Source organism: Ranitomeya imitator, chromosome 8 (genome assembly GCF_032444005.1).
Source record: "Ranitomeya imitator isolate aRanImi1 chromosome 8, aRanImi1.pri, whole genome shotgun sequence".
NCBI classification, from domain to species: domain Eukaryota; kingdom Metazoa; phylum Chordata; class Amphibia; order Anura; family Dendrobatidae; genus Ranitomeya; species Ranitomeya imitator.
The window spans coordinates 5,932,350-5,947,353 of NC_091289.1; the positions used below are offsets into that span (position 1 = coordinate 5,932,350).

General features: G+C 50.3%; 1 protein-coding gene across 2 annotated transcripts; it reads right to left on the reverse strand.

Moving 5' to 3' along the window:
• Nucleotides 1-2,361: 2,361 nt before the first annotated feature.
• ALAS1 (5'-aminolevulinate synthase 1) lies at nt 2,362-14,175 on the reverse strand. Of its 2 annotated transcripts, none has more exons than XM_069736158.1 (11): nt 14,047-14,175; nt 11,577-11,780; nt 8,676-8,852; nt 8,223-8,351; nt 7,424-7,646; nt 6,057-6,241; nt 5,735-5,914; nt 4,673-4,837; nt 4,316-4,584; nt 3,350-3,512; nt 2,362-2,662 (listed from the first exon to the last, which is right to left on the reverse strand). In XM_069736158.1, the coding sequence occupies exons 2-11, from the start codon at nt 11,764-11,766 to the stop codon at nt 2,502-2,504; spliced, it is 1,842 nt and encodes a 613-aa protein (XP_069592259.1). In that variant the 5' UTR covers nt 11,767-11,780; nt 14,047-14,175; the 3' UTR covers nt 2,362-2,501. The 2 variants fall into 2 exon arrangements, with proteins under 2 accessions (XP_069592259.1, XP_069592261.1); XM_069736160.1 differs by having other exon boundaries at nt 11,571-11,780; nt 14,047-14,149.
• Between the last annotated feature and the right edge of the window lie 829 nt (nt 14,176-15,004).

Consider the following 15,004-nt stretch of genomic DNA (forward strand, 5'->3'; position numbering starts at 1 on the left):
AAATCCATCAGCAGCAGAGTCCAGAGGTGCAAGCACTGATACAGTGTAACACAAACACTATTTGTATTGATGACGTCACCAATTTTCTAAGTAAATCTATTTGTAAAGATGCTATTGACATGAAATTCTCCCCATATGTCGGTAATATCCTGTCCGATCCACCCAGGAAAGAAATCACCAGATATGTCCATAAGTTGTGTGCAATAATGAGAAATTATAAAGGGAAAAGGTATTGCACACACTGACATTTATTTAATACTTTGTATAAAAGCCTTTCTTTTATTGGTGATGAAGCTTCTAGACCAGGGATCCCCAACTCCAGTCCTCAAGGCCCACCAACATGTCATGTTTTCAGGATTTCCTTAGTCTTGCCCAGGTAATAATTGCATCACCTGTTCAATGCAAAGGAAATCCTGAAAACATGACCTGTTGGTGGGCCTTGAGGACTGGAGTTGGGGACCCCTGTTCTAGACGTCTCCTGGAGAAACTAGTCGCAGACATTGCTCAGGTGAGATTTTGGCCCATTCTTCCACACAAACACTCGTCACATCCTGAAGTTTCCATGGCTCCTTCTATGAACGCTGATTCTTTAGTTCCTTCCATACATTTTCTACAGGATTCAGATCTGATCTGTTCGGCCATTCCAGCAAATTTACGTTCTTCTCTGAAACCAGTTGGAAGCTTCTTTGTGGTGTGTTTGGGATCATTGTCTTACTGAAGTGTCCACCAACGTTTCATCATCTTGGTAGATGGCAGCAGATTGTTATCCAGAATGTCTCGGAACATTTGTCCCTTCAGCCTTCAATGACAAAGTTTGCCAGAGCTGAAAATAAGCAGCACACCATGAAGTTCGCACCTCCAAGCTTCACTGTTGGTGTTTTTGGGGCGATCTGCAGTGCCTTTTGGCCTCCAAACATGTGTTATGGCATTCCAAGAGCTTAATTTGGGTCTTTTCTGACCAGACTATATTTTCCCAGTATTTAACAGAATAGTCTAAATGTTGTTCAGCAAGCTGTAAACGTGCTTAACATGCTTTTAGTTCAGCAATGGAGTTTAGTGTGGTGAGCGTGCATACAGGCCATAGAGGATGCATAGTGAGCGTGCGTGCAGGTCGTAGAGGATGCACAGTGAGCGTACGTGCAGGTCGTAGAGGATGCACAGTGAGCGTGCGTGCGTGCAGGTCGTAGAGGATGCACAGTGAGCATGCGTGCAGGTCGTAGAGGATGCACAGTGAGCATGCGTGCAGGTCGTAGAGGATGCACAGTGAGCGTGCATTAGTTTTTTGTGAAACAATTGTACCTGTTTCACACGTCTTTCTGTAGGTTTCCACAGTTGGTCCGTGGCTCTCAGCCAACTCGTCTGATAATTCTTTTAACTCCTGTCTGAAATCTTGCAGGGAGCATCTGGTCATGGTTGGTTTATGGTGACATGATGTTCTTTCCACTTCCAGATTATGGCCCCAGCGGTGCTCAGTGGACCGTTCAGTAGTTTAGAAATTCTTCTGTAAACAATGTTATTGGGATGTTTTGCAACAATAAGGTTGTGACGGTCTTGAGACAGCTCGCTGGTGTTTCTTGTGTGGCCCCTTGGTAATGAGACTCCTTTTTATCGGCCATCAGTTGAACCAGCTGATATTATTTGTCACCGAGTGGCAGGATTGCTTCCTAATTACTGCTAGATCACAGCAGATACCAGGAGTTTTCAAAAACTTTTTGCTCCTCTCGCTCTTCTAGGGATCAAAACTTTTCCCCCTGTGTCATTTCTCATTATTGCACATCATTTATGGACACCTATGGTGCTTTCTTTCCTGTGTGGATTGGATGTTACCAACATCTGAGGAGAATTTCATGTCAATAGCATCTTTAGAAAAACAATTACTTAGAAAATTGGTGACGTGTCCAATATTTATACCACTGTATATAGCGATCCCTTTAGGTCAGTCCTGACTGTTATTCTTGCATTCTCTTATGGACTGGACGATCCCTGCATCACATTACTGCTCTATTAGTGCATCACAGCCCAGCAACATCCTGTGTTTCCATCTGTCACCAGCTCTGCTTGCAGGCAGTGAATAGGATTATTCTTGGTAACACTGGGCAGGATTCCTCCTGGATGTGCAGCCGTTCTGGGGGCACAGCACTTCCTAACCTGTTGCTCTCAGGTTGTTACATGATCTCCGCTGTTCTTTTGATCCCAGGTTTGGAGATCACTGCTGCAGACAAAGCCCTGACCCAAACCATTAGAGCGTACCGGCGCTGATACAATGTAACAGATTTCTGTCTGTGTCAGTCCTCACTGCTGCTCTGCAATCCGTCCATGAATTGTCGATGGCGGACGCCCACCACACATGACGGCGATGTGTAACAGTAAGAAATATAGAGACTTTATTAAAAGACATAGGCAGATACGATACTCCGAGGACAGTGACCACCGTACTATGTAGTGTGTGACATTCAGGACTATAGAGCGGCTCCGCGGCGCCCCCCGGGGTGGGCTCTGTGTTATGCGCTCACAGATACCACTTTGCTTAGACCGGAGAAGTAGGATTTCTCACGCTCGCTCATCACCTCGAAGTGCAGCGGCTGCCGGCAGAAGTTACACTCGGCCGTGGAGTGCGGCTTCAGGTCCAGACCAACCTCCTTCCAGGTGATCAGCAGCTTCTCTGTGGAGGGAGACAAAAGGAAAAGCTCAGGGATCGATCCCGAGAAGATCTGCACTCAGCCATTATCTACGCAGCTACGTCCTGAGTGTAAGATTCACAGCCGGAGAGAAGGTGGGAAGCCCAGAGTAGGGGGTCTGGACTGCTGGGACCCCCAGCAAGCAGAGGGGGTGAGGGTCCGCACTATTCATTGTCTATATGAGCTTTGTCCAGACTGATCTCTGGCCATCCCATAAATAATGAATGGAGGTAAAGCATGTGCACCCCCCTCCCCTCACTGGGGGTCCCAGCAGTCAGGTCTCTATGAACAAGGGATACTTTCCAATTTGGGGAATATCCCTTCAATGAAAAAAGGCCAAAACCCACTGTAACCTTATCCTGTACACACAGCTGTAGGTTTGTGACAATGTATCTGTGCGGCATAGATCTGTCCTGATCACTACACGGATGCGCCGAGGCCATAAAGCTACAGGTTTTACAGGGTCCTCTGCCCGCTACCACCTCTTATGGATGAACGCTGTGGTTGTAGTGATACAATGTAACAACTTGTGTCCCGTGCAGGAACCCAGTGAGATCTCTCTGCTCTAGGAGCGCAGGTTTCGACAGGACCCACACCCGGCTCATCCCCTCCGCTCCTATGAATAATACTTAGACTTGGGAGGAGCGTGCCTTTAAGACAATAGTACATACCCAAGAAGTAGCTCATCATCTGGGGCGTGTGGTGCGGGGTGGGTGCGATCCGCAGCAGCTCCTCTCCACGTGGGACCGTGGGGTAATTAATCGCCTGGACGTAGATATCGTATTTACTCATCAGCTGGTCGCAGATTTCTGTATTTTTGGCAGCGTCTGCAACCTGGAGGCGAAAATGAAACATGATCATCCGATACTCCGGCACCGAATGATCCCATTCATGCTGGATTAAAGGACTTTAGGTAACATGTTCCCACTAGCCCCCATGGACCTGTACACTGGGTGCATACTAGAGCCCTGATCCCAGTAGATTGCTAATGCTCAGATATTCTGGATTATCGGACGCCGGGCTTTGCCCAATAGTCCGCAATCACCGCTCTCAGTCTTGTGCTAACTTGTATCCTGTAACTGGGATTAGCTGATGAATACCCGGAGCGGCGCCACCCCGGACACGGTAGTCAGCCTCCCACCACCGCTCCGCCCTGGACACGGTGCCTCACTGGACACGGTAGTCAGCCTCCCACCACCGCTCCGCCCTGGACACAGTGCCTCACTGGACACGGTAGTCAGCCTCCCACCACCGCTCCGCCCTGGAAACTGCGCCACCCTGGACACGGTCTTCAGCCTCCCACCACCGCTCCACCCTGGACATTGTGCCACCCTAGACACGGTGCTCAGCCTCCCACCACCGCTCCACCCTGGACACGGTAGTGAACCTCCCACCACTGCCTTGTACTGGACATGGTGCCACCCTAAACACAGTGCTCAGCCTCCTACCACTGCTCCACCCTGGACATGGTGCCACCCTGGACATAGTAGTCAGCCTCCCACCACCACTCTACCCTGGACATTGTGCCACCCTAGACACGGTGCTCAGCCTCTTACCCCCGCTCCGCCCTAGACATGGTGCCACCCTGGACACGGTGCTCAGCCTCCCATCACTGCTCCACCCTGGCCAGTCCTTACTCTGATAGGGATGATATGGCTGGGGCAGTGCACCACAGGGAGCCCGGCGTCCATCAGCATCTGCCGCAGGAGCTTGACGTTGCGCTGATGCTGGCGCCTCAGGACCTGCCCTTCTTTGCTCTTCAGCACACGGACAGACGCCATGGCTCCGGCCAGCAGCATGGGCGGTAGGGAGGTGGTGAAGATGAAGCCGGCGGCATAGGAGCGGACCGTGTCGATCAGAGCGCTGGTGCTGGCGATGTAACCTCCGACGCAGCCGAACGCTTTGCCTGGAGAATAGACGCCGAGCGGTGAACTACGAGGATTCACATCAAATCTAGAAGATCTCCGCTTGCTGTTAATGAATGGACCATTTACCCAGAGTGCCGGAGATCATATCCATCTTACTCATGACTCCATCACGATCTCCGATCCCCCCGCCCCGGGCGCCATATAACCCGACTGCGTGCACTTCATCCACAAACGTGATTGCTCCGTACTCGTGCGCCACGTCGCACAGCTCCTCCAGGGGGCAGACGGCGCCTGCAACAGTCAATCGTTAACACATCAGAATAGACATCGACACAAGGAACAAAGGATTCATAAGAAGTTTTACACTCAATCAGAAGACGGCAGATAATGGTGACAAGTCTGCAATATCGCCACCAAGTATTTACCGGGAACACGCCCCTCCCCGAGCGACCTGGCGCACACAGCGGCAATAGAGAATGTCCCCAGTAAGTTTATCATCTTCCCTCTCTGCATAACCCAAAACCTCCGACCTGCAGGATCCTACACGGAGCTCAGGATGCTGCCCTTCCCGTCGCTGGGACCCCCAGGATCCCGAGAACAGGGGTCTTAAAGTGGTAGTAAGCATGTGTGAACCCTGCGCCATTCACGGTGTATAATGGGGGGGTGCGGTGCTCCATTTATATAATACATGGGAGGGGGGCATAAGTTTGGGGTGGTCTTAGCAGCCAGAACCTCCAGCAATCGGTAATGTCTATGGGACAAATACTTTAATAAAATATAAAAGCAACTGTGTAACCCACTTTAATTTCTTACCAATGCAGCATCACTGCTTGCTGTCAGTGAACGTTAAGCTCTCTAGGTTAGATTTACCTGCACAAATACGATGTTGCATTTGCATCCAGTTTAGACAATGCAGTCAGTGACGCAGCTCTGGACTCCCGGCTGATACAATGTATCAGTGTAAGCAAAGAGTATATGTCAGGATGGGAGAGATCCGTGTCGCTTGTCTACATTGATACATTGTAACAAACGTATTTGCTCCAGATGTGATTAAGCCCATCTGTTTCCATTCACTGACAGCCAGCAGAGGTCCTGAAAATTGGGAAGAACTGAAAAAAAAAGTTTGTTAGAAAGTTGTAACGTTTTTCTTTCATGCTGGTGAAGCCGCACGACGCTCCACGCACTCACCATCCATGGAATGGACGGTCTCGAAGGCCACGATCTTGGGGGTGGAGGGGTCGGAGTTCTTCAGCAGCTCCCGCAGGTGAGCCACGTCGTTGTGGCGGAAGATGTACTTGGGCACACGGCTGTTGCGGATCCCCTGGATCATGGAGGCGTGATTCCCAGAGTCCGAGTAGATCTCACAACCTAGAAGATCAGGAGTTAAAGTCGCCTTAATACAGTATCGCACAGTCCTATAAGCTGTTCTGAAGCTGCGCATGCTGGGACTTGTAGTCCACACAGACTGCATGCTTCACACCACCAGTCCGGCAGATCCTCCCTCACTTACCGGGTAACATCTTAGCCAGGGTGAAGAGCGTGGAGTCGTTCGCCACGAAACACGAGGAGAAGAGCAGCGCCGCGTCTTTACCGTGCAGGTCGGCCAACTCGTGCTCCAGATCCACGTGGAATTTACTCGTGCCCGAGATGTTCCTGGTGCCGCCCGCTCCGGCCCCGTGATATTTCAGGGTCTCACTATAGGAATATACAAGAGCAAATTCTTCTTAAAGGGGAAGTGCATAAAGCAATCTCTGTGGGGCAACATTGCACAGGCATCATGTAATGGTTTGCATAACTGCGATGTGTCGCCCTGCGGCTGCGGAAGCTTCCTCCTTCTACTACTTGTAACATACGGAGGAAAGCAATAAAAGGAGTCAATATTCTGGATATACGGTATTGCTTCAACCTGTGGCCCAACTGCTGTTGTGAAACTACCACTCCCAACATGCAAAAACAAAATGCTGATACATTGTAGGAGGAGGAGGAGGAGGAGGAGAAGGAGGAGGAGGAGGAGTGGGCGAGTAGATGTCAATCAGCCACAAGCGAGAAGGTGAACATCCAGTATAGATCGTGTATAAAGGAGACGGATCTCTGTACAAAGGGCCAATTCCTGATCTATTCTAATCCCCGGATCACAGGGGCAGCGGGTCCCTTACACAGAGCTCGGCTTCCATCTGGGTCACGGCACCTCAGAAGCCTGAACACTGTGTCCACGTGAGAATGTCCGACGTCACAACACACCGTCTCCATTATAAAAGGACGTTACCCAACCAGGGAGGAACGTGGACCGAAACATGAGAAACAAGAGGCGACGTGACCCAGATCAGGCCCCGCTAGAAGCAGATTCAGGTCAGGACATAATCACCTCGTTATCGCTCCTTTATCCCATGTGAACGGAGGAAGTGTAATTATGTTCTATACCATACAGCCTGGGATTAGCCCAGCACATAATGGGGGCCGCACTCCTGGGCCCCCCGGGGAATCGACCTACATTCTAGGTGATAGGTCACACGGGGGAGACGAGGGGCCGCAGAAACGATCACCGACACGTAATGAAGTCACATTTGGGCTCACTAATAGATCAGGGGACTTTGTTGTTTTGGGTCACTGGTTCCAAGTGTAGAATGTCTGCAGTGATACATTGTATCCAGGCCATCAGATAGAAGGCGAGCGCTCGGCAGCCTCCTGCACCCACACAGGATAAATGCAGCGCCGGCGGGACACGTGCCCCGAGGATCTATACTAACGGGACAAGAGTGCCCCAGTCTGACAACCTGTGCCCTTCTCTGACAACCATTTCTGCTCCCAGCTTTCAGATCCTGACTGATCCGTTTTCACAGGTCAACCCCTTTAAGAAATGTGAAAATCAAAACTCACACGACCGCTCCGACCACTTCTGGATGGCGGCTCATCCCCAGGTAATCGTTGCTGCACCAGACTGACACGGACTTCTTACTGACCAGCGAGTCAGAGTAGTCGTCGGCCATGGGAAAGACCTGAGCGCGGCGGTTGACGGTCTTGAACACGCGGTAGGTGTGGTCGCTTTTTTTTTCTTCTATTTTTTTCTCAAAGAAGTGGTCGTATTGGAACGTGCGCACGGCTGAGAAAAAAAAAAATTATATATATATATATATACATACATACATACATACATACATACATACACATTACATGAATGCAAAGATTACACAGAAGTGCTGCACCGGCCGGGGTCTCATCACACCGCGATCGCAGCCGTGCCGGCCTCGTCTTACCAGACGTACAGTGACAGGGTCAGTAAGATCAGGAGTATTTATACTGAGGAGTGGTTACATACCATTTCTAGATTGTTTCCATTCCTCAGGATGCAGCCTGCAGTGTAAAGCATGGAGGATGTCAATCACCTTTTTACATCACTTGTAGGGGATCTTATTTAATATAATTTGCAGGGGTGTAACTATAATAGGTGAAGGCTGTAATTGGAGCCTGGAGGGGCCCATATGTAGCGACTATTACCATTAGCCATCTACAATAGTTGGGGGTCCGGTTTGAGACTTCAGGTGACACCGCTGATCATCTGTATACAGAGGGAGGTTTATTACACACTGGATGGACAAGCCATGGCGGCCCCCATTCTTTACACTGCAGGCTACATCCTGAGAAATGAGGCAGCGAGGAGCGCAGGACGGACAGTTACATTTTGGCATGTTGTCCTGCAGGAGGTGAGACACCAGTTCGGGCTTCTGGAATTGCTCCAGGACCCTCATCTTCCTCGCCGGCTTCGGATCAGATATGGCCGGCTCCTCGACAGGCAGCGACTTCTGGTCTGAAAACGTAGAATTCAGGAATGTTTTTCAAACAAGAAAATCCAACGACAATACGGCGAGAATAGCGGGAGCCGAGCCCATGGGGGAGGGGAGTCTGGAGCGTAATAGTCACACCTTCATTATAAGCAAGGAGCGGCCCAGGAGCCAAGAGGCGAAGAAGCAGCCGCGACCACTACATATGCTGGATTATAATGGGGGCGACCATACCGCATCCTGACTGGGGGCGTCCCGATGGGAGCGGTAATTGCAGCAGATTGAGAATTACCCCCTTCTCTTAAAGCTAATAAGCAGCTGTCTACAATGGCGGGAGGTGCAGAACGTACCTCTCCGGCGGCTCCGCACTTCGCGCACGTCCTCCTGCAGAGCGAGGCTGGCCTTGCGGAGCACGCTGCTGCTCTCCTGGCTCAGCTCTCCGGCCAGGAAGGGGCACTTGGACACGCTCTGGTCGACCGGCGCCGGGGACACGGGGCAGGAGACGGCCGCTGCCGGAGGCTTCGTATCTGGAGAGAAGAAATACAAATATTCCACTTTATAAGAAGCTGTGTTAGTAATAAATGTCCGATCATCCGGCATCGTGATATCTGAGAGGTGCCGGATTACCGGGCGATCAGAGAAGACTACACCCCTCACTGCGCAGCGGATTTATCAGGTCATCGGCCGCAGGATTAAATGGAATCTTACTGAATAAAGTCTGAACCTAATAAAACATTTGTTACATCACAGAATGACACAGCAAATTAAGATCTGGCAGGACAGAACATTCCAGAACACAAAGAGCGCAGGAGCAGCAGAGTTCAGAGATAAGGCCGGTGTGTGCCGCACCTCCCGGGTCAGATCCGTCCTCAGGACAGAGGGATCTGCACCAGCAAACTCCGCTCACCCCGCAGTCCTAGAACAAGTGCCGGATTATCAGATGCCGGATTACAAGAGCGACGGCTCATGCAGATCGGTCCGCGCAGGGGCTGGTGGTGCACGGACCGACCGTGAGTCTCCGGAGCACGACGGCCTCAGTATTTCTATGCCGGGGTCGGGAGAGTCGCGGACAGTCCTGGTATTACGGTCAGAGATCGGATCAGGATCCACATGAGCCCAACACTAATGTTTGTACCCCACCATCCAGTAATCAGGAGAGTCTGATAATCCGGCACGCGGCCGGTAACTTGTTAAAGTGACAATTTTGCATTCACAAATGACTTATGTGGTTCCTTCTTTGGAAATCTCAATCGGGTCACTGATGCCAGATTAAAGGAATTTTACATAATGAGACCTTTCTATGGATATTACATCCTGTAATCCGGCACATGACCAGCAACAATCTGAGACGTAGAATCTTCAGCCGTGGAAAATCACGAGACGAAGACACGAGTGCGGATCCAGAACCCATGATCCCAGCAGCAGCATAGGCACCGGGAGGAAGGAGGGCAGAGGGTGCGGTGCCCCGGGCCCCCAGGAGCTGCGCGGCAGCAGGGACACGATGGCTCTGCCCGGACTGTAGGTCACATTAGTCCATAGCAAGTAATGGTAAACTGACTGAACAGAGGACCAGTCTGAGTTTTCATAGATTTCACCAGCCATTGTGCTATTCACACTTCATGTATCACATTCATTTGCTTTAGTGGTCACATTAGTCCAGCGGCCGCAGAGCAGCCGGTCCAGAGCGGAGCGCAGCAGCACACGGCGTCACCGGATTCGTGTGCCCGGGACCTGCCGCTGTTTGCTGTACTGGCGGGAGTAAGGACCGTACAGGAGGCCGATTCTTTTCTTTTAAAATTGTGTTATGGCTGTAACGTGTGGGGGCTACAAACGGGGCCTCTAAATAGTAGGTGCTACTAAGGGGAGGCCATGATACAGTGTGGGGCTCATGACACTATGTGGGAGCATTATACTGTGTATAGGGGAGCTGCACAGGGGGAGACTCGGGACATTATTACATGTAAAGTGGACACTTAATGTTCTAGGGGAACTCAGGTTACTGTGACTATCAAAGGGGCACACAGGGCAATATTACTTTCTATAGGACAATATGGGCACTGTTTTCTAGAGCACTTGCACCCGGCATTACTATATTATAGGGGGGTGCTTTACCAGTAAGAGGGCACAGAGAACCACACAGCAGCAGTAATAGGGACATATGGCAGCAGCGGCTCAGTATTGGGGTATCAGGGGCAGTAATAGGGACACATGGCATCTACCACTATATGGGCACCATATGGCAGTAATATCAACATTGGTCTTTGCACAGTGATTATTTTCAGTAACAGCGCGGTCATCTGCTGAGGGTCTCCTACATCCACCATTGGGGGCGTCACCATAGTGGTAATCAGGGATACCTGGTTAGGGGCCCAGTGAGAAGTTTCGCCCCCTCTGAACCAAACCCCTAGCTACGCCTCTGGATCCCAGGTTAAAAGAATTTTCTATTTTTTGTATCTTCCGTCCGTCCGGCATTTATAAGACACTGATCTATTGGGATTTCTGGACTGAAATGTTCAATGCTCAGATCCTTCTAACCCGTCATCAGTCTGGGTAGAATCAGGAGTCACATCGATTTGTGTTATTCCAGATTAAAGGAATTTTATGGATTTAAAACTTTAGTCATATCGCAACCAATTATAGAAAAGCAGATAACCGCCCCTCCCCCTCAGGTGAATATTTGCCGTCGAGGTTCCGGCAGATCCAGATCGATGACCTTTGTCGCTCCAATGTGACAACCAGCAGTGATCGCTTGTACGTTCAGTCTGTGTCAGCGCCATTGTTTTATAGGGTGAAGTGCAACAGAGTCCAAAGCCCAGAGGACAAAGGGCGGACTGATATAAATACATAATATCCATGTACTGAAGGTCAGGGACAATTCCAGAACCCTCGGTGGGGGAGGACCCCTAATAAAAGGGATTGGCGCCTCGCTGCCCAATAATACACTGTGGGGGGAGGGGATATTTGCGCTCAAGGGTTTATTTTAGAGTGCAAGCTCCGTGTGCAGGAATGTCATGTGACCAGCAATGAGCGTTAGGAACACTACCCCCATCAGGCACCCTCACTGTAGGACAGGTAACCACTGACAGCAATGATGGGAACATGACTAATCTGCAATCAAAGGGAATTACCAGTTAATGGAATATTTTAGGGAATTGCCATTTATGCATTTGTTCATATAATCTAGGCCCAGCGGTTTAACTACAACTCCCAGCATCCCATACACCCAGGTGACTGCCGGCTCTTACTCTGACCGCTGCTCGACGTCTCCTTGGTCTCCTGGCGGTGCGCAGCGGAGGTGCTGAGCTGGGCGCTGGACAGGGCTCTGGGCGCCATCATCACAGGGCAGTTCTGGGCATAGGAGATTAGAGATTTGCCGGCTTTCTGGAGGAAGGTCTGCGAGACCCTGGAGAGGAAGGGGCAACGGCGGACGATTGCCTCCATGCTGATCACTGGATCTACGAAGAGACAAGAGTCAAGGTCAGCGGCACAGACCGCAAACAACACTGGAGAGCGACCAAGAACAGAAAAAAAAAAAAAGTTAAACCAAAAATGTGACATTTGTAACAAAGAAATGACGACAATATCTGTTACCAATCAGTGACTACATTTACCTTCGCAGATTAAGCACCTGACCTTATACTTCTCACAGGTGGAGATCCGTAACAATTGCAGCTGTTCTGCACAATCCTTTGTGAGCCGAACACATCGCACAGATCTCCCCCTGTCCCGATAGTACGAAAGATGCTTTGTATCAGCATTTACAAGACTACTGCTTGTTGTCAGTGAATGGATACCTCCATCTTTACATCTAGTCATAAAAACGGCTTAGCTCAGATTGTTACAATGTGTCACTGCAGCCATGAAAAAAAAACGTATCCAGAGGATTGTCTAGACTGGAGAAAATTATAACAACAAACTCTCAGCTGTGAGAAGGAATTAGGCAGAGCAGGTTTTATGACTAGGAGTTAGTATTGATGTATCCGTTCACTGACAGCAAGCAGTAGTCTTAGAAACGAACATACAAGGCAGGTTTCATACTGTGCCGGAGGTTTCCCACAAATCTTATTTCTTGGCTCCGAGTCACCGTTCATCTGACGCTTCAGAAACAAACAGACCGTGAGACCCGAGACCGTGACCTAAACTGCGAATTACTACAATCCGCCCCCCCCCCCCCCCCTCCACTTCATCTATTGGAACACAGATAAATATTTACTAAGAAATGTTACAATGTTTCTAATCCTGGCCGGTTATTAACCCGCCATCGTCCAGTACAGATAATCACTGCGGCTCCAGTCGTTATCTAGGAGCGATTATAACAATCCGATATCAGACAGCAACATTGTATCGTGACAATGGCGCCCGGCCAGGATAATAATAATAATTGTTATTTATATAGCGCCAACATATTCCGCAGCACTTTACAAAGCGGGGACATGTGCAGACAATAAATTCAGTACAAGTTGAAGCGCTTGAATAGGTCGGGGCTAGGGATCAGTCTGATCGTCTGGGGAAGGGCATTCCAGACAGCTGGCGCAGCACGAGAGAAGTCCTGGAGACGGAGGTGCGAGGTTCGGATTACGGGGGATGTTAGTCTTAGGTCATTTGTAGAACGGAGGGCACGTGTAGGGAGATAGACGGAGATGAGAGAGGAGATATAAGGTGGTGCAGAGCTGTGGAGAGCTTTGTGGGTGAGAGAGATGAGTTTATACTGGACCCTGTAGCGAATGGGTAGCCAGTGTAATGACTGGCACAAGATGGAGGCATCGGTGAAGCGGCTGGACAGAAATATGACCCTGGCTGCTGCATTCAAGATGGATTGGAGGAGAAAGTTTGGAAAGAGGGAGAGCGATCAGAAGAGAGTTGCACTAGTCCAGACGAGAATGAATGAGAGCGACAGTGAGAGTCTTAGCAGTGTCAACGGTGAGAAAAGGTCGGATTCTGGAGATGTTTATAAGATGCAGGTGACAAGAGCGAGTGATCGGATATAGGGAGTAAAGGAAAGTTCAGATAGATACAGGGGGATGGGGGGTCCTCCCTACAGGCAGCACGGTGGCTCAGTGGTTAGCACAGCAGCGCTGGAGTCCTGAGCTCAAATCCCACCCAGGACAACATCTGCAAAGAGTTTGTATGTTCTCCTCGTGTTTGCGTGGGTTTCCTCCGGGTTCTCCGGTTTCCTCCCACATTCCAAAGACATACTGATAGGGAATTTAGATTGTGAGCCCCAATGGGGACAGCGACGATAATGTGTGCAAAACTGTAAAGCGCTGCGGAATATGTTAGCGCTATATAAGCAATGAATAATAATAATAATAATAATAATACTACAGGGGGCACAACCTACAGGCGCACCCTGAATAAACCAGGAGAGAAGGCACAAAATCTCATCATAGGGAAAAGTAAATAATAATAATAATAATAATAATTTATATATACTATTTACTTTTCCCTATGATGGGATTTTGTGCCTTCGCTCCTGGTTTATTGAGGGTGCGCCTGTAGGAATAATAATAATAACAATAATAATAATAATAACAATAATAATAATAATGTAACCTAAAAAAGTCAAGAAAGTGAAGACAAATAGAAACATAAGATAAAATATGAATTAACAGACTGTAGAACCCCCGAGGAGCGGCCACCTGTGGAACTACAAGTCTCAGCACAGCGGCTGCGCCCGGAGGGGTCTGCAGGCAGGCGGCGGCGGCGGCGGCGGTCACTCACGGTGCTCGGTGCGGGCGCGGTCGGTGCGGGCTGAGGTCTCTGGCGGAGCCGCAATGTCACCTGGTAATGTAAGGTCTTCCGGCTGATCGCTCACCGTGCCCTGCGATCTGCGATTGGTGCAAGCTAACGCCCTCCTCCCGTCACTGACCAATCCCGTTACAGTATAGCGATGACTGACGTCCTTTTGCTACCAATCAATATTAATTACATGACTGACGTAACAAAAAAATGTTCTCGTTGTGATCCCGCCCACTTTTTAAAGGGCCACACGCGTGTTTCGGTCTGTGCCCCGGGATCTGGATTATTCGGAGAAGCACCGACCTCAGTACAGATTCCCCGCAGCATTATATGGGAAGAGGGCGCTTTATTACTTAAATGTAAATATTAGTGTCTAAAAAATCATTTCTGTAATTTGGTTTCATTAAACATGTTGCAGTGTTGGCCGTGTCTGGCCCCGGGCTGCTCGGTGCATTGTGGGTGAGTTCACACAAGAAGTAATATCACCGGGAATCCAGAAAAATCTGCACTGAATCCATGGTCACCTGTGATGGGAGCGGAGGAGACGGGATGTGCCACTGCCAGGAGCGGAGGAGACGGGATGTGCCGCAGCCAGGAGCGGAGGAGACGGGATGTGCCGCTGCCAGGAGCGGAGGAGACGGGATGTGCCGCTGCCAGGAGCGGAGGAGACGGGATGTGCCGCAGCCAGGAGCGGAGGAGACGGGATGTGCCGCTGCCAGGAGCGGAGGAGACGGGATGTGCCGCTGCCAGGAGCGGAGGAGACGGGATGTGCCGCAGCCAGGAGCGGAGGAGACGGGATGTGCCGCAGCCAGGAGCGGAGGAGACGGGATGTGCCGCAGCCAGGAGCGGAGGAGACGGGATGTGCCGCTGCCAGGAGCGGAGGAGACGGGATGTGCCGCAGCCAGGAGCGGAGGAGACAGGATGTGCCGCAGCCAGGAGC